This window comes from Homarus americanus, unplaced genomic scaffold (genome assembly GCF_018991925.1).
Source record: "Homarus americanus isolate GMGI-L3 unplaced genomic scaffold, GMGI_Hamer_2.0 scaffold52512, whole genome shotgun sequence".
Lineage (NCBI taxonomy): Eukaryota > Metazoa > Arthropoda > Malacostraca > Decapoda > Nephropidae > Homarus > Homarus americanus.
Genome location: NW_024735442.1, coordinates 17,259,450 through 17,285,544, shown reverse-complemented (window position 1 = coordinate 17,285,544; position 26,095 = coordinate 17,259,450). Strand labels below are relative to the sequence as shown.

The 26,095-nt window shown below is 40.2% G+C and overlaps 1 protein-coding gene across 3 annotated transcripts; it reads left to right on the top strand.

Annotated features, from left to right (window-relative positions):
- Nucleotides 1-7,892: 7,892 nt before the first annotated feature.
- LOC121871089 lies at nucleotides 7,893-25,113 on the top strand. Of its 3 annotated transcripts, XM_042373224.1 has the most exons (6): nucleotides 8,771-9,210; nucleotides 16,374-16,479; nucleotides 17,954-18,101; nucleotides 18,240-18,861; nucleotides 19,957-20,116; nucleotides 20,902-25,113. In XM_042373224.1, the coding sequence occupies exons 3-6, from the start codon at nucleotides 17,960-17,962 to the stop codon at nucleotides 22,972-22,974; spliced, it is 2,997 nt and encodes a 998-aa protein (XP_042229158.1). In that variant the 5' UTR covers nucleotides 8,771-9,210; nucleotides 16,374-16,479; nucleotides 17,954-17,959; the 3' UTR covers nucleotides 22,975-25,113. The 3 variants fall into 3 exon arrangements, with proteins under 3 accessions (XP_042229157.1, XP_042229158.1, XP_042229156.1); XM_042373222.1 differs by having other exon boundaries at nucleotides 17,954-18,861; XM_042373223.1 differs by lacking the exons at nucleotides 8,771-9,210; nucleotides 16,374-16,479 and adding an exon at nucleotides 7,893-7,969 and having other exon boundaries at nucleotides 17,954-18,861.
- The last annotated feature ends 982 nt before the right edge of the window (nucleotides 25,114-26,095 follow it).

Below are 26,095 nucleotides of genomic sequence, written 5' to 3'. Positions count from 1 at the left end.
CTGAAATAATCTCAGTAGTCATGACATAGTTAAAATCGAGTCCATCGTTAACATTACAGGTGGGGGTCTCAGGTTTATAAACAAGGGAATTGAAAGTCACTAGAGAGCCAATCAAGTAGATGACCAGATTGGTTAAACATAACTTCAGAAGATAATGTTATGGAATTATCAGTGACCATTTGACCTTCAATTGTATGTTCTTGAGTAGTTTCAGTGGAATGTTCAAAGTAGTTGCTGGGTTCATATACATCAGTAGTAAAGTCTTAGGGTTCTTTGTCTGTGTAAGGTTTGGTGCTGGTTTCAGGGGTCACCTGTTGGCTTCATCATATGGTAACGTCTCGGTAGTTCTATTATCGTCATGATTTTGGGATACAATTTTTGAAGCTTCTTTCTCATCTGAAATGTTGAAGATAATTGAAAAATTTTGAGATAAATTTTCTTCAAATTTCTTGATCTTTAAAGGTTGCTCAAGGTTATTTTTCTCTTGTTTAATTTTTTACATATAATTTTCAGAGATGGTTTTTTATCCACAGAATTTTTATGGTGACTGTCATATTCCTGTCTCCTAATGAGAAATCTTTATCTATATTTGATGTGTCTGTGGGGGTGAAGAACTCCTGCTTCTCACTGTACACTGTACTGTTCAGCTGTGAATCTTCCTTCTATGTCAGTCAGCTCTCCAACTCCGTGCAAATATATCCGTCCCCAAACATTGCAAGTCACATGGCCACTCCTTGCTTCCTCATAAATATGCTGTCTAGCATATCGAGTGTTGTTCCTCCTCCAGCAATGCAAACTTCCGTGAGAGGTAGATGAGAAAGCTTTTTCGTCAGTGAATATTACTCTTCCCCAGAAATCTAGGCTTTCTTCAGCATACCGTCGAGCAAACTGCAACCTCATTTAACTTCTCCATGTTGGCGGGAGTTCCTTGGTGAATGCCTCCTTCGTGAAGTCTTCGCCTCATTGTTAAAGGGGAAATACTTAAAATTGGAGATCCTCTCTTATTGAAAATGAGGTTTTGAAGGGGTTGGCCTCAGCGAGATTCCGGATGGCTTCAACTTGTGCAGGTGTTGTTCTGCGCGGCATCCCCGTCCCGTGATGGTCCTTTATACCTCCCTCCTCTTCCCATTGCTTAATCCAATACTGTACTGTACAGTTGACCGAGAAATACCCAATTCTCGGGCATTTTCAGTGGGTGAAAACCCAGCCTCCTTCATGCCAATTATTCTTCCACGTTCAGTGATTTTATGCGTGTGGTAATCCATGTTGGCATGGGTTTGATACAAATGAGGGAGTGGAAGGGTAGTCAGCACTGACAACACCTCTGTCTCCCTCACCTTCCGCCAATAACATCAGCGTTATATTTAAATATAATGAGGCATTTATAAAAAAATAAATGAATGAATAAAAAAAAATATAATACACCATACACATTTTTTAAAATATAGAATATATATATATATTTTTCTTTTAAAGACACCAGACTAAAGGTGACGTAATCCACACAAGTCAGAAACCAGGATGGGGGGGGGGGGGTAAACAGTCACTCAACTTAAGAAATACCAAATACCATTTGCTGTTTATAATATTCAGTCTTGAAATGACAATGACATTGCTAGATAAAGGCTTGTAAAAGTATTAGGCATTTGCTACCGCACTAATTTACACCTATGCCAATGCATGATATTATTAAACCATACTTACCTATTTTTACTTATGTTTAATTATCTAAACATGAATTCATATAGGTTGGTCCATTGCTCTATCCATTTTAAAATAAAATTAACAGTATATACCAGTAGAAAAGTACCTGTATAATATATTACGAAACAACAAAGCCCAACCATTAAGCAACGGGGAACTAATTTACAAATCACCGATCACTTTTACATTTATTCATAATTTTTACTGTGTACTAAAGTAAACAAACGGCCTTGAGTTGCCAGCTGTCTCCAGCAGTTTTCGAAGAATCTTGAACGAGACTGTACTCTATAAGGTGTTCTTTGGATGATAGTAATAAAAACGATAGGACACTTTTCTCTTTAATTTTAAGATTTCTTTGTCTTCTTTATCTCCAACCATAAACCACCTGTAGTGGGCAGGGCATGAAAGAAGAGGGAAATTGCTGGGTAAAAACACGGCGAACAGTAATTAAATGGCAGTAGTTTGACGTGTCTACGTGCTTTACGTATCGGGAGTGAAGTAATTTTCGCTGATAGAATTCTGTCCATTACTATTTTGGGTAGCGGGGTTATGTCTAGCTGGATAATGGGGTGGGGGGATTGGTCAATTTATAGTAGGGGACATACTTCGATGATTTATGTGAAGGGAAGAGACATGCATATGGTGTTGGGAGCTATTCTTTCATCTTGTCATATCACATAAGATGAAAATTTAATCCAAGTACAGTAACTATGAGAGCTTTTGTGTAGTAAAAAAAAAATAGCGTTAGAGCGAAATAACAGGACGGAAGTCAAGATACAGTATACTAACTGAACTGACCATCCCTAATCACCGTAATGGGTGTTGGTGTACAGTCGGGGTCAAAAGTCTTAACACTTAAAAAATATCTGGCATCTACTTCTGAGTTATATATTATATGATTTGGATATATATTAATAACACTACTTGTCATCTCATATTATGCCTGAACCACAAAATGGGATAAAACTCTCCTTAATGCCGAAGATCTTCAGGTACTTGCATGCCAAATACTGTCAAGTGCTCAAGACTTTTGACCCTGACTGTACGTGTTGGCTGGGAGTGTACCATACTGCCGTGGCTTAATACCAGGTATGAGTGAGCGTGAGTGTTCTGGCAACACCAGTATAAACAAGAGTGTTGACCGAGTCCTGGCGTGTGTGGGAGCCCTCCTGTCACCTGATACAACAAACACTGCCAGAGTAATTGAATGTGTGTGTACATGTAGACTATCTCAGGTCTGATAATATATATATATATATATATATTTATATATATATATATATATATATATATATATATATATATATATATATATATATATATATATATATATATATATATATATATATATATATATATATATATATATATATATATATATATAAAAGTTTACACACACACACCTCATCCCAGTACATTCACACACATAGTTAAGGTTCTTACAGGGTGTCCTAAAACTTTACAGAACAGCATACAGTATATTTTAGCATAGAATATTAGTTTGTCTTGGGTAGTTAGATGATGTTAGAGAGAATAAATTTGGATGTGTTTGGATTACGTTTTAGGTTATCACACCCAAACCTAATCTAACGGGCAATGTTCGGTGGATTTGGCATCCTGTGTACCGCAGGCAAGGCCGTGGGCTCGTAACACATGTCTTGCCCACGGTGCTCACCATTTCTCTGTGGATGTCGATCACTAGAATAACCCATTATAGTACATCCTTCTTTCCTCACACAGCCAAACTGTGGAATGCTCTGCCTTCTTCTGTGTTTCCATACTCTTACAATCTGTCTTACTTTAAAAAGCTGGTTTTCTGGTATCTTCGTGGTGTAGATTAATATAATCTTTTTATTTTTTATTTCCATGTACTCTTATTTTTTCGCCCCCTAGGCCCCGTTGTGGGCCGATGATCTGTCCTGGGCTATTCCCAGCAAAAAAAAAAAAAAAAAAAAAAAAAAAATATATATATATGTATATATATATATATATATATATATATATATATATATATATATATATATATATATATATATATATATATATATATATATATATATATATATATCCCCCGGGTAGCATTAGGTTGTTTAATCATCAGGTGAAATAAGCTGGGATGCCTAATCTTCAGGTGGTCCCCACTGTTGTGATATACAAAACAAAACAAACCTCAATATCACAGTCACAAGCCTTCGTATTATTACCGTCCAGGTGACACAAGATACACCTTTTCCCGCCCTCACACACCCATGACACCCCCAGGCAGTACTCACAACCCCCTCTCACCACCACCACTATACAGTACCCTCGTTGGTATCGGTGGTACACAAAAATCATGCTCGTCTCTCTCTGTGCCTCCCAAGTTCAATCCTGCATGGGTCGGATGTGAGAAGGGATGTTCCCACCCAACTCTGTCGGATATGAGAACTGAGAAGGGATGTTCCCACCAAACACTGGACCTTTACAACCTCCCACGGTTACTTACCGTCCGTGGTCAGATGCTGGAATCCTACATGTCACCCCATGGTCAGGTAAAAGTGAATTTTTTCTGCCGAAAAGGTCCCATTTGGTCTGAAAATAAAGGAAATAAACCTCAATTTGCTCGTAATTGCCAATTTAAAGGTTCGCGCGCGCCCAAGGTGCCAATGCAGGCCTCTGAGATGACGTCACGCGGATTTCCTTGCTACAGTGGTGCCGCTGTTACATGTTTTTTCGTGTTCCCGCATTGTCCTTAGTATTGCTCCTTACCCAATTCACTTACTTTTACAACTAATATATATTAATTGTAGTACTAATAGTGACAGGTGTATCGTTATCGAATTTATTGCACCACTCTCTCACTGTTTATGATACGATGTGGCACCAGATTACAGATTGCCCACGAGGGGGCTAGTTTATTGGGCACCCACTTACATCAGCACGTCTCGCCACACGACCCATGGCCGCAACTACGGGGATCGAGAGAAGAGCCCCCCCCCCCCCAAGGAGCTTAAGCTAACAGTCAAGACTGATTATGCTTGATTGAAATTTAATTTATAGTTAATAATTTTTATTTATATTCATTTGTTTTAAACTTAAATTATGTGTGTGAAATGCGATAAGTCAGAGGATCGTTCAAATACACAGCACGTGCAAATAAAAATTATGTATGTGGCTTCCAGTGCCGATTATTTGCCGAATTTTTGTCTGGCTTTTATACTGTATAAAACAATTTATTAGGTCTCAGCTTTCACCAAATTGCTTAAAAAATCCCGCTAACTCGGCCTTCGGCCACGCAATTTCGCTCCTTCGACGAATTTCTGGGTAGGTCCATGGCCTCCAGCCCCCCTTACAGAATTTTTGGTGCGCTACTGACCTCCCACACCAATGACCACTTCAGGTGCCAATGAAAGACATTCGATCTACGTACCCCTCTTCTTCCCTCCCTGCCCTTCTCGCTCTCCCCTGCTCCCCGTTTCCACTCTTCCCTCCGTTGTTATCACTGTGTACACACTTAGTATCAACACACCTAAACAATATGCTCGCTATCCCCCCTTGACACACATAACACATTAACACAGACGAACACACACACACTACATATACTGTACAAACACGTAACACCCCTGAAGATTCTCCGCCTTATACGGTATAAGCACACATACGATGGTAAAACTGCATGTCGATTCAACCAAGGACAGTACAAGTACGTCGTTAGGGACTATCTCCCCTGGGACCCTTAGATAGCTGAGAAAGCTTATAAACGTTGCCAGTTGCTTATATCATCAGTTTTTGTCATCATAATTTGTTATTGTTATGAGAAATCATTTATCTTACACTGGCTTCTCCCCCACACCTCCAGCCTCCATACATATACCTGTCCTTTCCTATACCTGTCACTACCTACACCTGTCCTTTCCTACACCTGTCCATCCCTACACTTCTCCCTCTCTACACCTGTCCCTCTCTACACCTGTCACTCCATACACCTGTCACTCCCTACACCTGTCTTTCCCTACACCTTTCCTTCCAATACACCTGTCCTTCCATACATATATTTGACCCTCCCTGCATCTGCCCCTCTCTACTCCTGTCCTCCCATACATCTGTCCCCTAAATACGTTACGTGAAGCTACAGCGGAAGGTGTGACAAAAGGTAACCGAGTTGCCAGGGAATATATTTCTCGGAATTACCATCTGCCAGTCGTAGCGAGTGGCGTTGTGTTGGGTGATAACGAGACAGCAATACACTTTTAAATCGAATAACTGTCATTTATTAAGTATTACAGTGAATAAGTACACTCGTGGAGCACTGAATATTCGTAGTTTTGTGTTTCCTGCGGTAGAAAGTCGACAAGTGTCTGCGCAGGAAAATAAGGTTGGAAAAAGGATCATTTGTGTGGATGCTATGGTGAGGAAGGGAGTCGGTTCAGACGGGCCAAAGTCGGACTATTCCATGTGATTGTGGAGACGAGGTATTTGTGATTTGGTACTGTGACCAAACCAATCCCCACTTCTTTGAAAGTAGATTATTATTATTATTATTATTATTATTATTATTATTATTATTATTATTATTACAGGGAATGTTTTGATTAATGTTATTTTTACTAAGATACGATGGATATAAGAACCAAAAACGTGTCTCATTGTCATGTTTGACTCTTGATACCTTAAAAACCAACAGGGGGCATAAATTTAACCACTACCCTCACACAGTTCCTGAAATTCACCCAATACGCCCACATCGTCCCTAAAATCCACCCACTACGCCCACACTTCCCCAAATCCACCCAATACGCCCACAGTCCCCAAAATCCACCCTATACGCCCAGTCCCTAAAATCAACCCAAAACGCCCACAGTCCCCAAAATTCACAGGGACCCTTCTTTGCCTAGACCTTGACACAACACTGGTCCCACTTCACGTACAGGGAAGTCGCCCGCCGCCGTAAGATACCCTAAGATACCCTCTGGACAGTAATGACAAAACATACTAATTATTAAACCCATCTGCACTCTTGATATATATTTAAAACTCTACCGCAATTTGTTCTAGTTCCTCGAGTTCACAACTCCTTGACGCCTGGACCGACTGACGGCTAGACAGTCAGTCGCATGTATAGTATAGGGATTAAATATTAAACAGATTTCAACACTATTAACTCACTAAGACACCATCAGGATGTGTTTTGTCTTGCTGAATATTACCCTCAAGATATTAGTTCACAATCTTGAATTTATCAGATTCTGTATCTAAGTTTAACAGGAAGACCCAGGCGTTCCTTGATAGCAGCCTGTAGAGGCGCCTCGTGTTAAACCCACCCTTGTAAATTCGTCTTCAGGAGTGCTTCAAGACATCAATAACATGGTTTTAGAGCAAGTTTTTTTTGTCTATCTTTTACATGAATATAATACAAACACGTGATGTTCAATTCCCCTGAAGATATTTTCCTTGATCTCCCACAAGGTGTGTACTGTATTCTGTGCATGGAGATTTTTTTTAATTTTTGCTGGCAGTCGACAGTTTGGGTCATTCACATGGAAACAAATGTCTTGATTAAAAGAATAGGATAGGCGTGCAAACTTAAAATACATTTTAACTAGAAATATAAGTAAATTCGTGTTATTTTAATCATCAACAAATAAGACACGAAATTACACAGGCAGTAGAAATACGGTTCTTCATCCCGGAACTTTTGTCCAGATGAGTCACTTGATAAGATTCTTGTGAAAAGTTGGTTTATTTTGTTAGTCACTTGTTATCAATGTAGCAGCTCGGTGGGTGCCTTCCCAGCTGCTGCACTAATGCAGTACAATACTAGTAAACATAATTATACTCTCAGAGCTAATATTCATCAGTGCGAGTTATTTGACGGTACAGCCTTATCGGTGGGGTAAAATTGAGTGATAAAATATTGGCTATTATTTCAACAACAAAATAGTACTTGGGATCATGAAAATTACCCTCCAGAATGGCCAAGGATAACAAGGCAATAAGGGAAACGTAAGTTAATACCAAAGTTCAGTATTACCGCGATCATCTTAGGTAAAATTATCCGAATAATACTTAAAAGACCATTATTTATAGTAGTTAATTGTATATACGCCCTACACCAGAGTGAGTTACTGTACATGTGTGCGTTATGGCGTAGCTGCCGGTATCTTGAATGTCCTAATCGAGATAAGCGTCTGGTAATGAAGCTATGCAGTTGTAAATATCAGGAGGAGTCGATGCGGTGTATCTGAAGGGCGGTCGCTCTCCGTGCCTGACAGTCTTCATAAAGGTAATACAAGTAGATAGTAAAATATTCATACAAATTCACATTGATTCAGTATGGACAGTGCAGATATACACACAATGGTAAACGATTGGACCAATTATCGCCTAACAGAGCCATCATATGCTTATTGCAAAAAAGAAATTCTCTGTACGTTCATTTGTTTATAGCAGAGCAGGATAGGTCCTATAATGTTAAGTGCCAGGACTGTCACTAGAAGAAATTGTTGAGGGTTCAGCTTATCAACGGCTGGCACGACGCATTCTTATCTTTAGTCATGTTGCAACACTTGGCCTTGAGAATTTTCCTTCCCAAATGTCATCAGACCTCAGACAAGTTACTTGAAGCAGGGTGATATGAAGTCATAGAGGTTACAACAAGACTGAGGCAGGAAGTTCCTCACAATGCTGGTCCGGGGTATGACTGAGTTTGGATTGCAAGAATTTAGCAAAATAAAAGAGTTTTAACAGAAAATGTATCGCCCCCCCCCCACCCAGATAAGTGATGGTGTGTATACGGAAGGCGCTGTTGCTCGCCAAACAGTCCTTGTTTCCCAGTGTGACTCAATACCTGACTCCTTGACCCTATAGGAATAACTGTTCTGGTGGTTATAACGTGACGGGGTGGACGTGTAGGTAGAGAAGTGTTAGGTGGTAGAGTAGGGTCTATTAAATAAACCCTACTCTACCACACTATTTGACCGTGGGGGAGGGGAGGCAGGAACCCTCGTAGTAATCGCCAACCTCAGAGGCTCAGACCCTCACTTAGCGCCAGTCCTCCCGAGCGTCCAGACCTAAATAGGTTAGTCTTCAGCCTCGGACGTGCGCCAGAAGACCCGCGCCACCAGTTATCAACCAATAAGTCAAGTGGTACTGTAACAGAAGTATTATTAACAGACAGCACAGAGTGGCACATTGTTTACAGAAAATTCCTGATATGCCACAATAAACAGTGTCACACTAACTTGGCAGTTAAAGAGATACACATCTGAACTAAAAGAAGGTTTACAGCGCCGATAGAACAAGAAGCAGTGGGCAGCCCTCCACCAGCCATCAACGCTGGTCACTTGAAAAGAACATTCTGAATTTTTACTGTATCAACACTTGTCACAGTCCCGGTGTCCACGTAATGTCACGTCTCGGTAATTCGTCTGGATGTCACCAGGAGTGAGTGTAGTGGACGTCAGGTGTCAGGCAAGCTGAACTTTGACCTGCCGGTACACACGTGTGAAACAACTACTCGTTTAGGTAAAGTATTCAAACGTTAGGGAGACCTGCTTGATCACTACCTGCGAAAGGAGTCGACAGTACTCCTCATTTATTATGACCATTGCTACATGTACTGGCCGGGCAGTGAGACTTAGATCAACCTAAATATTGTGGTGTGTGTCAATATATTTTATATTACGCTAGTGGTATAGCGGTAGCGGGCTTGCCTCTCATACTGCGTCCCATGTTTGAGCCCCTGGACGAATGTGAGAAGGGTGTTATATAATAATTTTATGACCCCAGTCCCCCAGCAAACATCTCGGGTACTAACACTAGACTATGAAGGTCGTAACAGAACAAACCGACCGACTAGAAAGCTAAAAAGCGGTAAAAATAATAAATTAAAACCTTGTTTTGTATCACTTACAGGAATTTCCAACATCATCCGGAAATATATCAACGAATGTCAATTTCAATAACTCAACAACTTCTTGTATTTATTTTTCGTAGCCCAAAGTTCCTCACTGTGAAGGACTTTTTTTAACTGCCTGAACGAAGGCCTTCATTCCCATTCTTCTGGGAGTATTGTTCATGTCTTTCCCTAACCTTACGGGGATTCGGTATCACTTTTACGACTTCTTTAGTAAAGACGGGGAAGTTTATGACAACACCATAACATTATAACCATTGATAACACCAGAACACCTTTAATAACATCAGAACACAATTAATACCATCAGAATACCATTAATGATATTAGAACACCATTCATAACTATCATGACGCCACTAATAACACCAGAACACTATTAATAACATTATAACACCATTAATAACACCAGAATACCATTAATAATACCATAGCACCATTAATAACACCAGAACACCATTAATAATTTCATTATTAACATCATAACACCATTAATGACACGATAATACCATAACCCCCCCATTAATAACACGACCGCAACACCATGGCGGCTACTCGATAAAACCTGAACAAAGGCGGGAAATATTTGACTCCATAATATAAGGCTTTACATTTCTGTCGCTTTTATCAGATCTAACCTAATATAGAGTTAAAATAAAGTGTCCATAAGTTAAAAAATCATCTTTAATCTCTTGCTTAAGTTCCTGGAGCGTAATGTGTATTTATATATGTATGTGGCAACGGTGGCGCAGGAGCGATAGACACTTTATCGCTTGTGGTACTTGACACCAGTGCCAGTTAACGTAGTGACACTGTCATTATACCTCTTGACACCCAGGCTATAGTAGGTGTATAGTAAAATGCTTACATCAGCACCCTTTGTTTTATGTATAAGGTTTATTTTGTTATAAGTAAAAGATATGATATTGTAAATTCCTGACGTTCACACACACACACACACACACACACTACTACTACTACTACTACTACTACTACTACTACTACTTTTTTTTTTTTTTGATAGTGGCCTCCAGCCTCCCCCAATAGCCACACCTTCGCCGCCATTTATTTACCTTAATATTAAATATCCTAATACATAAGAAGCTATCCTATCTGTGTTAAATTAGTTGAGCCGCAGATCTATGCGGCATTCAGTGACTGTAGCCTCATAGTCAATATCTGCAGCAGTTGTCGGAGTAGGGGCAGAAGCTCTCGTTCCCCTGAGGCAGAGCAAAGCCGACCGAAGGAGAGAGAAGGACAGTCGACATCTCATCCAGGCTGTAACATAACTTCTGGGCTGCTGCTTCTGTTCGGAGATCAGCTCCGCGAGTCTGGCGTAGAAACATCTTGCGCTTGGGCCCATCCCACCAGAGGTTGTGAACACTAGCGGAGTGAAGCTGCCTTGATCGACATTTTGAATTCTCTCCCCATATGCCCTTCTCTTGTCGTTCTCGTTCCTCCTATGTGCAGCATCGAGAGCTAGGTTACGGTGACAAACGGCCATGGGATCAAAAATCCTGATGTCGAAGAAAGCTCGCTGTCCCCGCGTCCAGAATCCTCGAGCACTGACGTCCACACGGGCTTCGTTAGATGTGTTTGAAGTCCTGTGTTGGAAGATCTCGCCATCCAGTGGAAGGAGGGTCGGTTCTACCATGACGTCCCGGCAGATTTCCTTCAACATATTTGCTGTGAGATCCCTTACCTCGTCATGCCTCATGCATATGAAGCCCCCCTTCTTGCAGACCATGGCGTGATCGCCATCATAGGGAGAGCCACACACGCATTGGGAGGGCAAACCATCTACTGGCCAACCGTACCTTAGAGCAATGGCATCTGTAAATTCTTGTTTGTTAAGGCTGAAACCATTTGCCCTTATCGGTAACGTAGTTAACCAGTTCGAGGCGCCCACCTCCTGCGCTATAGCTACTTTTTTTGTCAAATTTTCTGGAACATGCAGCAATAGTTGCTGCAACATGTCATTTTGGCAGTGCTGCCGATCTGTTGTAATGGACCTACGGATCTTATTAACTTCGCTGGTGTCCACTTCCCCTGTTGCATTCTGGGCTATTATGTGGTCAGTGAGGGCTGCCGTGAGCTTAAGTGAATTTTGATGTTCAGAGTCAGCAATCTCCTCTGGATTAGTTAGTCCCATCCCTCCCAGTCTTGGTGGAAGTGCAAGAAGTGTTCTTTCTGCTCGGGTTAAGTCAGGGTGTTTCACTAGTTTGGGAATGAACTTGACACTGATTGCTTCTTCCAAAGGGTGGAGGAGGGGTCCGATCTCAGGGATGGTACGCATCAGGTAGTTCCAACGATGCTTGACTCCATGGGTGAATGCTGCAAAGGCCGCATGTGGCTCTGTGTTAGCGATCTCCGATAGAGCTTGGATTTCGCTAACCCACTCATTCACCTTTCCCGATACTACTACTACTACTACTACTACTACTACTTTGGTGTCACTCGGAATCGAGTATGACGATCATCCAGAAGATACTCATTTTATATTCTTCACGTCCACGGTGAAACACATTATTTTCACACCTACGTGTTGCAGGTCTGGCTCTGACCAGAAAGCCTCTGGTATGTTTAGGGCGATCAGTTGAGAGGTACTGCCTTATGTTATCGTCCAGGGGCCTGGGTGACGGTCAAGCCAATTCAGCATATACACGCCTTGTTCCTCATTATGACACGTGCTGATTCACCATCGTCTCCTCGCTTAGTACACAACACACTTTTCTCATTACTCTTATCACTCTCCTATGATTACCGTTGTCCAGCGGTAAAAAATATCCTTATACCTTTTCAGTTGCCCGCCAGCATTACGTTTACTATTTGTAAGGTCGGTAATGAACTGGATGGTTGTCCGCGCTTGTTTGCACTTTTCCTGTAACTGGTGAGCAGCAAAGATCATGCCAGTGGTGCCACGTGGTGGTCTAAAGCCACATTGAGATTCTGGGAGGATGTTTTCCACCTCAGGAAGAAGTCTGTTTAGATTTAAAAGGACTCGGGCGATAATCTTGCCAGCTATGGACAGCAGTGAATTCCCACAGTAGTTGCCACAGTCTGACCGGTCTTCCTTGTTCTTATAAATATTGGCAATGGAGGCGTCTTTAAGAGCTTGGGGGGATTTCTTCCTTTTCCCATATATTCTCCAGGAGAGAGTGGAGACAGCTGGTAAGCAGAGGTCCTCCTGCTTTATACACCTCAGCTGAGATTCCATTAGGCCCTGAGTCTGTTATTTTTCATCGGTTTGATGGCAGTAACTACCTCATCCAGGGATGGAGGATAGCTGAGGTGGGTCGGCTCTGGATGCTGAGGGACCTGCTGGGTAGTCAGGACATCCACATCGATGTTTTGGTTGAGCAGTGAATGGTAGTGCTCTTTCCAGTGCTGAAGGATGCTTTCTTCATCTTTAATTAGGGAGTTACCATCGGATGAGCAGAGGGGGGCTGCGCCAAGAGTGAATGGCCCATGAAATGTTTTAGTGGAATTGAAAAATTCGCACATTTTGTGCTGATCTACAAGTTTTGTGTTTCACATGCTTTATTTTTAAACCAGTCATTCTTTAGATTACGAAGTTCGTGCTGGGCTGCCGCTTCCTTTTTGCGGAAGGCATCAGCTTTGGTCCGAGACTGAGGGTTGTTCTGCCAGTCAGTTAAAGCAACACGTTTATCATCGACGAGTTCATTGATTTCCGAGTCATTTTCATCAAACCAGTTCTGGTGTATTCTTTCGATCTGGCCGAGGGTCTCTCTGCAGGTTTTTGTCATGACAGTGTCGAGAATATCTCATTCGGCCCTGGGATTTGGGTTGTTTGTTGTGTGGTTGTTTATCAGCCCATATTCGAGCTTCTCTCTGAAAGCATGTGCTACTGTTGGATCCTCCAACCGCTTAGTGTTAAAACCTCTTCTGGAGGCTTGCTGCCTTCGCCGTTTTGGGGCGACTTGAAGTGAGAGCTTGGCGCTGACGAGCCGAAAATCAGTGTCGCAGTGATATATATATATATATATATATATATATATATATATATATATATATATATATATATATATATATATATATATATATATATATATATATATATATATATATATATATATATATATATATATAACATAGATACAAAATTCTGTTTTAGGGGAATTTTAAACATGGAGGAAAATGTTTACAAGTTTCTTCAACATCACTGTGTTTTCTTTCGTGACGTCAGACGTGTGTTGGCAGGCCACAGTAATCAAATACTTGAGAGAGAGTAAACTGTCTTACCTCCTAACTAATGGCGTGAGTGACTTAGATACACAAACTCACCCTTATGCAAAACTGTTATAAGTACTGCAATGGTGTGTAGACGTGTATACAGTTGTATATAGGTGAGGAGGAGGGTGGTGTTGCAGTGCCCAGGTGAGGTGTGGCAGTATTTTTTTCACACCTTAGACAGTATACAGCTCTCACACCCTACACACACTGCCGAGGAAGCTGTATTTTTTTTTTTTTTGGTATAGATTGAAATATTCTGCTGCATTTTTCTCTTTATATTCATTTGAGAGCAAGTTATACAGTGCATAAATATCTTGGTATACACGGGTGCCTGTATATATCACCACCTGTGTATGTTGAAGTAGTGTGCATGTATGTGAGGGTGCTTTACTGTGGAGAGGGTGAAGCTTGCCCCGCCGCCCCTCACACATACTACTGTAGATGGCGTGCAACATAGGCTGACTACCCTGCCAGTCCCGTATCGACCCTCTCCGGCCATCTCAGAGCTCAACAGCAAAAGTGTCACCATTAAAAGCTAACATTTTGTAATTCAGTCGTCGCTGGAGGATCGTCATACTTGATTCTGAGTGACAGCAAAGAAGTGTATGTGTAATAATAATAATAATAATAATAATAATAATAATAATAATAATAATAATAATAATAATAATAATAATAATAGTAATTAACGGTTTATTGAAAAAGTTCTGCAGCTCGAAGGCTGAAAATATACATTGGACATAAATGACTTATTACATACATTGGTGGTTTAACAAAAGCCTTCATTAGAGAAAGGTAGAGGAATATACAGTGAACATACAAATTAATGTTTACAGTGGAGGTCACGTAGATCATGTGAGCTGAAGTGTTGAACAGCAGACACGTAGTGTAGTAGCTCCCTTACAGGTGGTGTTAACGAGGAGCATTACGTGGTGTAGTAATTCCCTCACAGATGGTGTTAATGAGGAGCATCACGTGGTGTAGTAATTCCTTCACAGATAGTGTTATGAGGGACCTGATGTGGTGTAGTAATTCCCTCACAGATGGTGTTATGAGGGGCATCACATGGTGTAGTAATTCCCTCACAGATGGTGTTATGAGGGGCATCACGTGGTGTAGTAATTCCCTCACAGATGGTGTTATGAGGGGCATCACGTGGTGTAGTAATTCCCTCACAGATGGTGTTATGAGGAACCTCACATGATGCTGTAGCAACTGCAGCGAAGAATGACGAAAATGATTCCGGGACTTAGAAACCTTCCATATCAGGATAGGTTAAAGAAACTAAACTTGCATTCCCTAGAAAGACGAAGAGTGCAGGGAGATATGATAGAAGTATTCAAGTGGGTGAAAGGAATCAATAAAGGTGATATAGATAAAGTTCTTATAATATCCGAGCAGGATAGGACTCGGAACAACGGATTCAAGTTGGATAAGTTTAGGTTTAGGAGGGAGATAGGAAGGAACTGGTTTACAAATAGGTTGGTGGACGAGTGGAACAAGCTTAGCAACTTTGTAGTAAGTGCTGGAACGCTGGAAAGTTTCAAAGGGAGGCTGGATAGATTCATGGATGATAGAGAGTGGTAGTAACTCTCGACAGGAGCTGCCATGCACAGGCCAACCGGCTTATTGCAGACTCCTTATTTTCTTATGTTCTTATGTTCTTATTCATTGTTTGGCGATTCTTGTTTAATTATAATTTTTTTTTGCGTGTTCAAACTTCGGAAGCTTCAGCCAGCCTTATGAGTTCATAATTATGTTGGACCTGACCTATCATGTTTTAGAAGCTGGATATGTACAAGTACAGTGAAGTGGCCCTCTTTAATGACTATTATTATTACAATAGTAGTAGTAGTAGTAATGAAGTTAGCTAAGTTTCCACCACCCCTCAAGTAAACAGAAAAAGGCCCCAGAATAGTATTGGTTTAGCTTTGGATTCTCAAAAGATTGTAACTAAGATTTTGTTTTCAAATCGATTTAGATAATCAAGAAAAAAACGAGTCAAAATATTGTCGAAGTTAGATTGAGAATACTGTACATGCCAGTCCCAGCCTAGAGAGGGAAGAGTTACTTCATATTTTTTTTTATTGTTGTTATTTACTGTATGACGTACTTGGATGTTGAACACAAAAATGCATAAAAACAGCAACTGCTAGTACAGTAACCAATGATGCTAGTCTACAACACCCTGCTATCTGGGCCATGGTACCAGTTGGTAGGTCATAGCGAGCAGGGGCTCAGCCTACGTGCGCGTCTATGGTAAACTTTTGTATTCCTTTTTATTATTATCATCAACACGACGTGGGTTAAGGTTAACAGATATTTACATATCTTAAGTTTTTATTTTCTTTAATCAAACTTTGAACCAGTTTATTGAGAGATTAATTATTGAGGCTGAATAACCAGGGCACCGCAGTAGTATCGTGCGAGCCGGGTAAAACAATATCTGGGAGTGAATCACACCCCCGATGACTGTGACTCACACTCCTCCAGATAACTTCTACATTATCTTTTTTCAGTTGTATGATGGCGTAGTTAAAGTAAACACGACAGTGCGTCCGACAGCGACCCTCACCTCGTACGGTACACCAGGGACAAAAAGAGTGAATATCTGTGTTATAAAAGGTGAGTATATGACCTGCACTGAAAGAGTAACTGTTTTGAGTTGTGTGTGTAAGGAGACACTGAGAACAAAATGATCAATATCATCAGTGTAGACATTGTGTTGATGCGCATTTCATAAAATAAGATTGAAGGAAACTTCATCAGCCCTATTGACCCATACTTGGCGGCTCATATATTTAACTAAAATACGTGACAAGATTGGACCAATACAGTCAGATACTGGTGAGTTAATTGATAACGAGGGGAAGTGAGCAATATGCTGAACAGATAGTTTTCATCAGTTTTCACAACTGAAAATGTAAACATGATACCGGAGGCACTATCGACGTAGAGATAGTGAAGAAAATAGATTAAGCGAGTTAGTATTGTCTAGTAACAGTGTTAGAAAACAAATAGATAAACTAAAGCCTAATAAGTCGCCAGGTCCGGATAAGATATTTGACAAAGTATTAAAGGAATTAAGGAAGAACTTAGTATGCCCTTAGCAAACTTGTTTTATATGTCATAAAAAGCAGGTGTAGTACCAGAATCCTGGAGGATAGAGAATGTGATACCGATTTTTAAGAAGGGAGATAGATCACTATCCTCTAACTACCGTCAAATTAGTTTAACCTCAATTATAGGAAAATTGATGGAAGCAATAGTTTCAAACTCAATTCGAAATCACCTCGAGAAAGACAAGTTGATCGATGTTTCCCAACATGGATTCACCAAAGGGCATTTAATTCCTGTCTGACAAATCTATTATCATTCGTTTCAAGTTTTCGAATCAGTGGATGACTGACACGATTATGATGTGGTTTACCTCGACTTAAACAAACCCTTTGTAAAGTGGAGGCTCGTGGAATTGGCGAGGTTATTCTAAATTGGATTAGGGCGTAGTTAAAGGACAGAAAACAGAGTCAGCATTCATGGCACTAAATCTGATTAGGGTAACGTCACCAGTGGAGTGTCCTAAGGCTCGGTACTTGGATCATTACTATTTATTATATACATTCACAACTTACTGTAGATATAGGCGTACACAGCAACATAAGTAAATTTGCTGACGACACTAAGATGGGCGTGTAATTAAATATGACGAGGTGTTTTTATTTCTTAGCCTGAGAAATTTACATTTGTCCACATTAAATTATATTTGCCATTTTACAGTCAATACTAAGAAAATTTTTAGGTCATTGTAATTTATCGGAGTCCTCATCATATTTAACTACACGCCCTATTCTTGTGTGGTCAGGAAATTTACTTATGTTGCTGTCAACGTTTATATCTATGCCATTAGTGTATATAATAAATAGTAAGGATAACCGTGTATATATATATATATATATATATATATATATATATATATATATATATATATATATATATATATATATATATATATATATATATATATATATATATATATATATATTTATTTTATTTATTTTTTTTTTCATGACCATGCATTATAGTATTATATCTCCTCCAGGGTAGGATGAGTGGCGCGTCAGGTCGTGGAGGGGAGACCAGCAGGCTGGCTGTGGAGGGCCTAATGTACTACACCGTGTGGCTGGTCTTGGTCTTGATGTTCACTTCCGTCACTACATACGCTGCACTTGCCCACAGTGAACACTCTGGTAACACAGATAACAGAGAGATTTACAGTATGATCCATGACGCAGATGTTGTACATTATGAAGTTGAAAATCTTGAGAGTTTTACTGAAACACCTCCTCACGTTTGTGGTGATAATGGTGCCTCCCATGTTCCCACAGATGATGCTGGTGATGATAATGGTGGCAAGAACAATGCTGGTAATAATTTTGGGGTTACAGGTGGAAGAAGCGAAGCTGTTAGATCACAAAATGGGGTTAATGACAATGAAAATCAAGAAGAAAATTCAGCACCGCGCGTGGACTTGGATAATTCTGCAGTCACTTGGCACTTGTGTTCCCTTTTCCGTGTCTCAGGTTGTCATGAAGATGACGATAAGCCGCCGGTGACTGCCAGGAGCGGCGTGACAAAGACCTCTGAGTCTTACCAGGGTGACCATCACAAAATTATCACCGATCAAGATAAAAGTGAAATAATCAGGACCTCCTTCCTGCCCCCCAGCGCCCGACAGCGACCACCGTCACCCTCACTACCGCCGGACCTGCACGTTGATGCACGAGACAGACGCAGAAACTACTTGGATGACTCACAAGACGGACCCAGAGTACATATATCACAACAAACTCGAGTGAAGGCTCCACTTTATGAAGATCAACAACGGGTGGTGAGGTCAGCAGACAACAACATAAGTTCAGCAGAGCCAGTAAGAATCAGGCCCTCAAATTGCATCATTGGGCCCTCCTGCTCGACACGCCCCACACCTTCACCGTACGATGAAGCGTGGTGAGACTCACGGAACTCGTCTTGTAAACTGGGGATCCAAACATAAGCAGAAGTCGTATAGTGTTTGTGAGATATTGAGCATTATTATTATTGTTCTATTGTTGGATGTCAGTGTATTGTCTTGTATTTTCCTCCAGATTCATGAATGAACAAAATAACTCGTTACTCTTTCTTACAGATCTTGATAGTTTTGAATAATATTAAAATAAGTTAAAACGACGAAGTTTGGATATTATGTTTTATTCTTTGATGCCTCGAATTAGCACCAGCTGTAACTAACTTAATGTATATTGGATGATCCACAAATATTAAAACCTGATAAGTATACAATGTAAGCTAAACACTTTGTAAAAATTAACCATGTTATCATAGCAACAACACACACAGTAACCAGCCACTCAATCGAAATTTTAGATAAGATAGCTCAAGTAACATTAGTGATTGATATTGATCTGAAGTGTAGATATCTTATTTAGCCACCAAAACTAACAATAAAATCGAATTAATTTGACAAAACTTGTGTTGGTGACGGTCTACGACGTAACTCTGGTTGGAGACTTGAGGGACCTTACAGCTATATAAACTGTACTGTATGTGTGGAGGTGTAGGGTACATTACTGGAGAGTTCAGATCAAAGTGTGAACATCTTGTGTGTACCTCAGTACCACCTGTTAGGTTTATAAATGTTTATGGCCTCATAAGAAGTGATACTTTCAATGTCCTGAACACTGTCCCACACTGCGCGTGGCACCTGGAGAAGAAGGAGTTAGGGGGGTATACTGTATAATAATATGCGGGCAGCTGAAAGGTGAGAGATGTAGAGTACTGAACTATTAGACAATTATTTAACTTATGATATATTAAAGGAAAACTGTACAGTATTTAAGAGACCCAACACTGAGTTAATGTTGAGACACGTGGCGTATTATTCACTTTATCTCTGAATTTTTGGCCTTTAAACCAAACTTTATTTTCGGTTGAATTCTTTTACACCAATGTCTTTTCTTTTTTTGCGTGAACACTGTACACATACACTCCTTTGTCCAATTAATTTTTCAGTTGAGAAGCAGTATTAGTAACCTCGTATGCCTACAGGTACCCGTGTGAGTGTGACGACCAATGCCACGTCTACGGTGATTGTTGCCATGACACCCGCACTCCCACACACCTAGCCACGCCCCCCACCATCACGCCCACGTCCTTCGCCTGCAAGAACCTCTTCCCTGTCGCTCAACGTTCCTGGGTCCAAGAGAGGGTGAGTATTGAATTGTCGCCCTTCAGGAGTCTACTCGAGAACAGATGAGGAGCAAACTTGTTTATTCTTATTGCCTCTCTCTCTCTCTCCTATTTTATTTTGTGTGTCTGGGGGGGGGATAGTGATTTGTATATGTCCGTCTACCCTTCCATCCGTCAACCTGTCTGTCTGTCTACCCGTCTATATGTCCACCTGGACGTCAATCTGTCTGTCTACCTGTCCACCCGTCTGTCTGCCCGTCCATCCGTCTATTTGTCCGTCTGTACAACAGTCAGTCTGTCCGTCAATATTTTTCGATTACTTGATTAAAATGTCAGTACTTTTTTGTTGGTAATATATATACTGTTTTTTGTGGGGTAGTAAAGGGTATAGAAGTCACACACCGCTGTTTTGTTTGTCTTTGTTTATATGATGGAGAATTATAAACATTAAATCCCGTTCACCTTTAACGGATGTGACTCGGGTGCTCACTCTTCAGAAGAAATCAAGTCTTTAAAAAAAACGACATTCTACTATATTCACACAGAGGGGCAACACTCACTACAGAGATAACCGTGTCAACAAATAAATTACCATAGTTACTTACTGCAGAAATGTAATAAATGTGTGTACTTCATTACAGATCAGGTATATCCCGAGAGGTGTTTTGTTTTCATAATAGCATGTAAACAACTTAATTCACTTGCCTGTAACAGCGAGTTTAGTTTCTGTCCAGTATAATTACCATCGTATTTGACGTCATCAGTGTAGTAACTTCCTCCAGTAAGCTCTAACTTCCTTGACAGCTGGTGTATATGGTGGTGCGATGCCCTGAGAGGACGTCGGGCCATCTAGCAGCCAAGTGTGTGGGCACATCTTCTCCCGACTACTTGTTGGATATTCCTGTCGTCTCCAACTCGTCAGGGATTGTGTACAACAACATCTTTTGCGCGGCATGTCATCACGACACTCCAGTTGAGAAGTTCAGTATGAAAATCCTCTGCTTAGAGCCCGAGACATCCCTCGCTCAGTTGGCGAACATGACTTACCACCCCGGTGAGCTCTGGTGGTCCTCCGAAAACATATTGCACGGTGAGAAAAATGATTCCCAAAGTCTTAAGTGGTGTGTATTAGATGTTGATTACCCGGATTCAGTTGGTCGCAGTTGTAAGAATATAGTAGACACGTGTGCTACAAATTGGTCCGCGAAGGAAGTTTGGTGGCGATGTTCGTCTTACAATTACTACGTGAACGTAAATAGTAATAGGTACAAAAACTGGGACTGTGCTGTGTGTAATGAAGAGTCAGAGGAGAATATACTGTGTTTATTCCCGCTCTATACAGTCAGTCTCCGTAACAATAATAATGATTTTGTTCCATCTCTGACCGAGCTCTTTATCGTTTATGGTAACTGTGATGACAACCAGGTATGGGATATCATGCATCACCAGTGTCAAGATGTCTTCTGCGGCTCTCTCTTCACCTTGGTGGACGGAGAGTGTGTGAGGAACAACGAGACCATGACCGATGATGGCAGCTCCTACCTCAACACGTCATGTTACACGAGAGATTACAACCGCGAATTTAGCGTCATGTTCGCCAATCTAAGTGTTTACTTAAATCACACAGAGCGGATGTATAATTTTGGTGAATATGAAATAAACAACTCATCGATCAGAGTGTGTAGCCCAGCAGAGAGGTGGACTCCAGCTATGAACGCTATTTCAGCTGCTCTTGTCTGTATCTCACTTTTTGGTATGTTCTTACACATGATCATCTTCGTGGCACTTCCTAAAAGACGTAACATTCCCAGTATGAATCTCTTTTCCATGACTGTTTCGTTGTTCATCGCCGAATTCATATTTGTTTCATTTTTCAACAAGAATCAAAACTACACCGCTTGCGTCATCACTGGTATACTTATTTATTATTTTTTGGGCGCGTCTTTCCTCTGGATGAACGTCATGAGTATTGATATCTGTAGAACATTCCTTTCAAGCACCTATAAAATGAAATCCCGAGCAACATTTATTCAGTACTCCCTGTACGCGTGGACCGTGCCGCTGGTAGGCTCTCTAGTGGCTGTCTCAGTTGATCAGTTGTCGTCAGTCGAGTACGTTCTGACGCCACAGTTTGGAACACACGTGTGCTGGTTCAACAACAAGTGGGGATTGGTGGCATTTTTTACCCTTCCCTCTGGACTCGTGATCCTGGTCAATATTATGCTCTACGGGATGTCAGTATTTAACATATACAAACAAATGAAATCGGGAGAGTTTGCCTCGTCTACTGTACAGAAGCACAGATCCTCCGGAGAATACAAAGGTGGGAAGAGAAAAGAAAAGATTCTGAACCCTTCTGACAGTTCACTAAACAAAAACTTGTCAAATAATAAGAGTAGTGAAGAATCCGAATCGCCGAGATGCTCAGAACGTATTAAAGAGAGGATTCAAAGAAGAATCCAAGGTCACAAAAAGCAACGGATCCGACTGGTGTTGTACTGCAAGCTGGCCCTTATGATGGGTTTGACCTGGGTGTTTGCCTTTATATCTATCCATACTCAGAGTTTTATCTTTGAGTATCTCTTCATTGTCTTCAACGGACTTCAGGGAGCATTTATATTTATTGCTTTTGACTGCAAGAAAAGAGTTTGGGATGAACTTCTCCAGAAAATAGCTGGTAGGAGGATTCTGAAGACGGAGAGTTCCAGTGGCTCACACGAGACAAAGTCTACGACGATTAGTACATCTTCAGGCAAAGGCTACAAGTATCGGCGGTCCTCGAGGCAATTACAAGAGAGAGGTCTCAGGTACTCGGCGGTATCTCAGAACCTCAGAGATTCTCAGATCTCACAGAACAGAGACGATAGTGGTGTGTGATGAGTATTTTCTCCTTCTTAGGATTTTAGGTTAGTTGAAATAAAACAAGTACAGTATGTGGCCGTGTACCAGAGCACTCAAGCTGCGGACTTAACATTCCGGAATAAGTGAACTGGGGCTAGAAAGGATTGATTTATTCCCGATTTATTTGGATACTTTTGAATTATCTTGACGGCGAGAAGAACTTGTTAAAGCTATTGAATGTCAAGTCAAATTTCAACTTTTGTTATTACTCGACAAGGATCTTTTAGTGACTCAGCCGATGATTCAGCCACACATCCTTCACTCTGCATTAGCCTCACCAGATCAAACATTTTATGTCAGACAAAACTTAAAAAAAAACACACTATTTGATAAGAGACGTGATATTGCATAATCTAACAAATTTTAACAACACCATTACAGCATTGAAATTTTCGGCACCTTGATACGAAATTTACCCCAAACAGTTTCAATGAAGCTTAGACCTACTGTATATTCAGAACCAGACTCTACTTTAACGATGTCACATAGGTTGGCAACCCAGGTGGATTGTTGGTGCCCCCCTTCAAGAAAATAAAATATCAAAGCCTCAGCCATAATGAACAAACCCGAAAATTTCCGCCGCTGCATATTCACATAATAATCTCATCGCTTTACCTGTTTAATCGATACTTCTAGTCAGTGTTGTGAAGAGTTGCTCTACAGAGTACCTTTACCACACAGCCTCCATCGGCCTAGGACATATGGTAAGGACCTTGAGTTTTCTGTTGAAATTCCCCCTGATTAATAATGTGTGGAACTCCCTGCCACATAGTATTATTCCTGTGCCGCATAACATCAAATAGTTCTAACATCTTGCTCCAAATATCTTCAGTCTTTGACAAGGGGACGGTTGGGTGAACAGATTTGTCAGCAACACTTCTATGATTTCTCCTTAAACTTTTAGTTTTGTTTGTAAAAAATGTCGGTGTTCTGAACGACTGTGTTAGCAGGAACTTCACTACGCCAGGAAGATTGATGATGAGGATGAAGGAGTAAATCCGAAACAGAGAGGAAGTGTTACCTTGGTGAATGAAATTTGTACTCCTGTATGGGACAGATGTGCGTATAGAGTCACTATAGACGAAGTGAAAATTAGATAACACAGTCAACAGAATCTCATAAGGAGTGTAAAAGAACATGTATCGTTGTGCCGAGGACGAACTTGACTCAACATGTGTATCACAATACCTCAATACCCACAAAACTGAAGAGTTCTTGGCAACGTCCTTCATCACTCTGGCAGGTTTGAATATAATTATATTTATTTAGTGCAAGGTTACATTGGCCAAGTGGATTTAGCGCTCACCTGCCTTACGGGTCGTGGTTCGAGACCGGGGCACCTGTGTTAATCCTTATGTAAATGGTACATTTTACAGTTAGGGCAGTGAAGATGGTTAATTGCAGTGCCGGCCACACTGCCTCCCTGTGTACCAAAAAAGTATTCAGTGTACATAGTACTGTATATCCACACTGGGCCGTCAGGAATAAGGGATCCTTATTTCATCGTGATATACGATTATCTTTATCGTCTACAGTATATACTATAATCGTACAGCTTCACCTGTTACCGTCAGATGTTATTATTTATTTCTTACAGTTTACCTTGCCTCCTGTAGTGTTTGTCATATTGTTCCGATAAAATAAGATATTTGCATCAGTTATTAACTGTCATATGCTGTACTATGTTGTGCTGTCATATGTTGTATTGTCATATGCTATACTATGTTGTGAGGGCATAATCAAGTGCCTTCTTGTTGTAGAGTATCACCTACTGCGCTTATTAAATTATTGATTCATTATTTGTTCCTCAAAACGTCTTCATACAAGCAACATTTTATTTTACCACAAGATGTTTCATTATATTGTCATTTAATATCTAAATTTGTTATAAATTTTCTATACATTAAGTGCTAGTTACTGTATTGTCAAACACCCATAATTTCTGGAGACTATCTCCTCTAGGGTGTCTCGGAAAAATGTATATGTACTACTCACTGCATTACAGATTTTCGTGGAGATCGCGTGAATATATATATATATATATATATATATATATATATATATATATATATATATATATATATATATATATATATATATATATATATATATATATATATATCTTGAAAAAACTATTCAAGTCTTCAGAGGCTTCTGAAGATGTCTTGAATAGTTTCCATTTTCCCGTGTGATATGATATATATATATATATATATATATATATATATATATATATATATATATATATATATATATATATATATATATATATATATATGCAAGTAAATCACTGTAGGTGCGCGTGATCCAGGTATATGCTGATAACCACAAAGAAACAAGAAAACACGAAGTTCCCAAACGCTTTCGTGTAATTCACATCTTCAGGGGTGAGTACAGACTAAGGAGTAATACTTGACAACGCTAATCTATACAGTAGAGGAGAGTGAGATCAAGCAACAAGTCCCACAGGAAAAAGGGAAACAATGGAAGTGCTCCATTGTTTCCCTTTTTCCTGTGTGATTTTATCAAGATTTATCTTATCCACGTTTTCATTGTGGATCTACATAATATATATATATATATATATATATATTGAGACACCTTGTATATCTTGTAAATATTTCTGGGTGTGGTAAAGTTAGGTTCAGGACGTTTATTATCTCAATGATTAGACTTAATTATCGGCTGCCTGAACGTCCATCCTGCACTGTTTTGATTTGTTTGTGGAAGAAGCTGTTAACTATTTGTAGCTCCTTTACTGACTGCTATATATAGCCTACCGAAGCTGTCACTTGTCTTATTATGCAGGTTGTGTTATTACTTGGTACATGTATTATATTGATAATTTGGAATATACATTAATAAACAATTAACTAATTCCTGTGTGATGTGTTTGATATACAGTAAATAGAACCTTGGTCTAGAATTGGAACTGTCAAGAACGAATTCTTTTTTATTCTCCCTGAAAATAGACAAACAGACAAAAGATACATAGTGAAATACAGAGAAGCAAATAGACACAGAAAGACTGAAAGGTATACGAGCAGAGCCAGAGATATTAGCAGAGGCAAGCAGAGATACATAAAATGAGAGCACA

Coding starts and splice junctions, on each gene's coding strand:
- LOC121871089 (XM_042373223.1), top strand. CDS start 17,960: ATGAGTGGCGCGTCAGGTCGTGGAGGGGAGACCAGCAGGCTGGCTGTG. Junction 18,862..19,956: donor TCACCGTACGATGAAGCGTG/GTGAGACTCACG, acceptor GTATGCCTACAG/GTACCCGTGTGAGTGTGACG. Junction 20,117..20,901: donor GTTCCTGGGTCCAAGAGAGG/GTGAGTATTGAA, acceptor CTTCCTTGACAG/CTGGTGTATATGGTGGTGCG.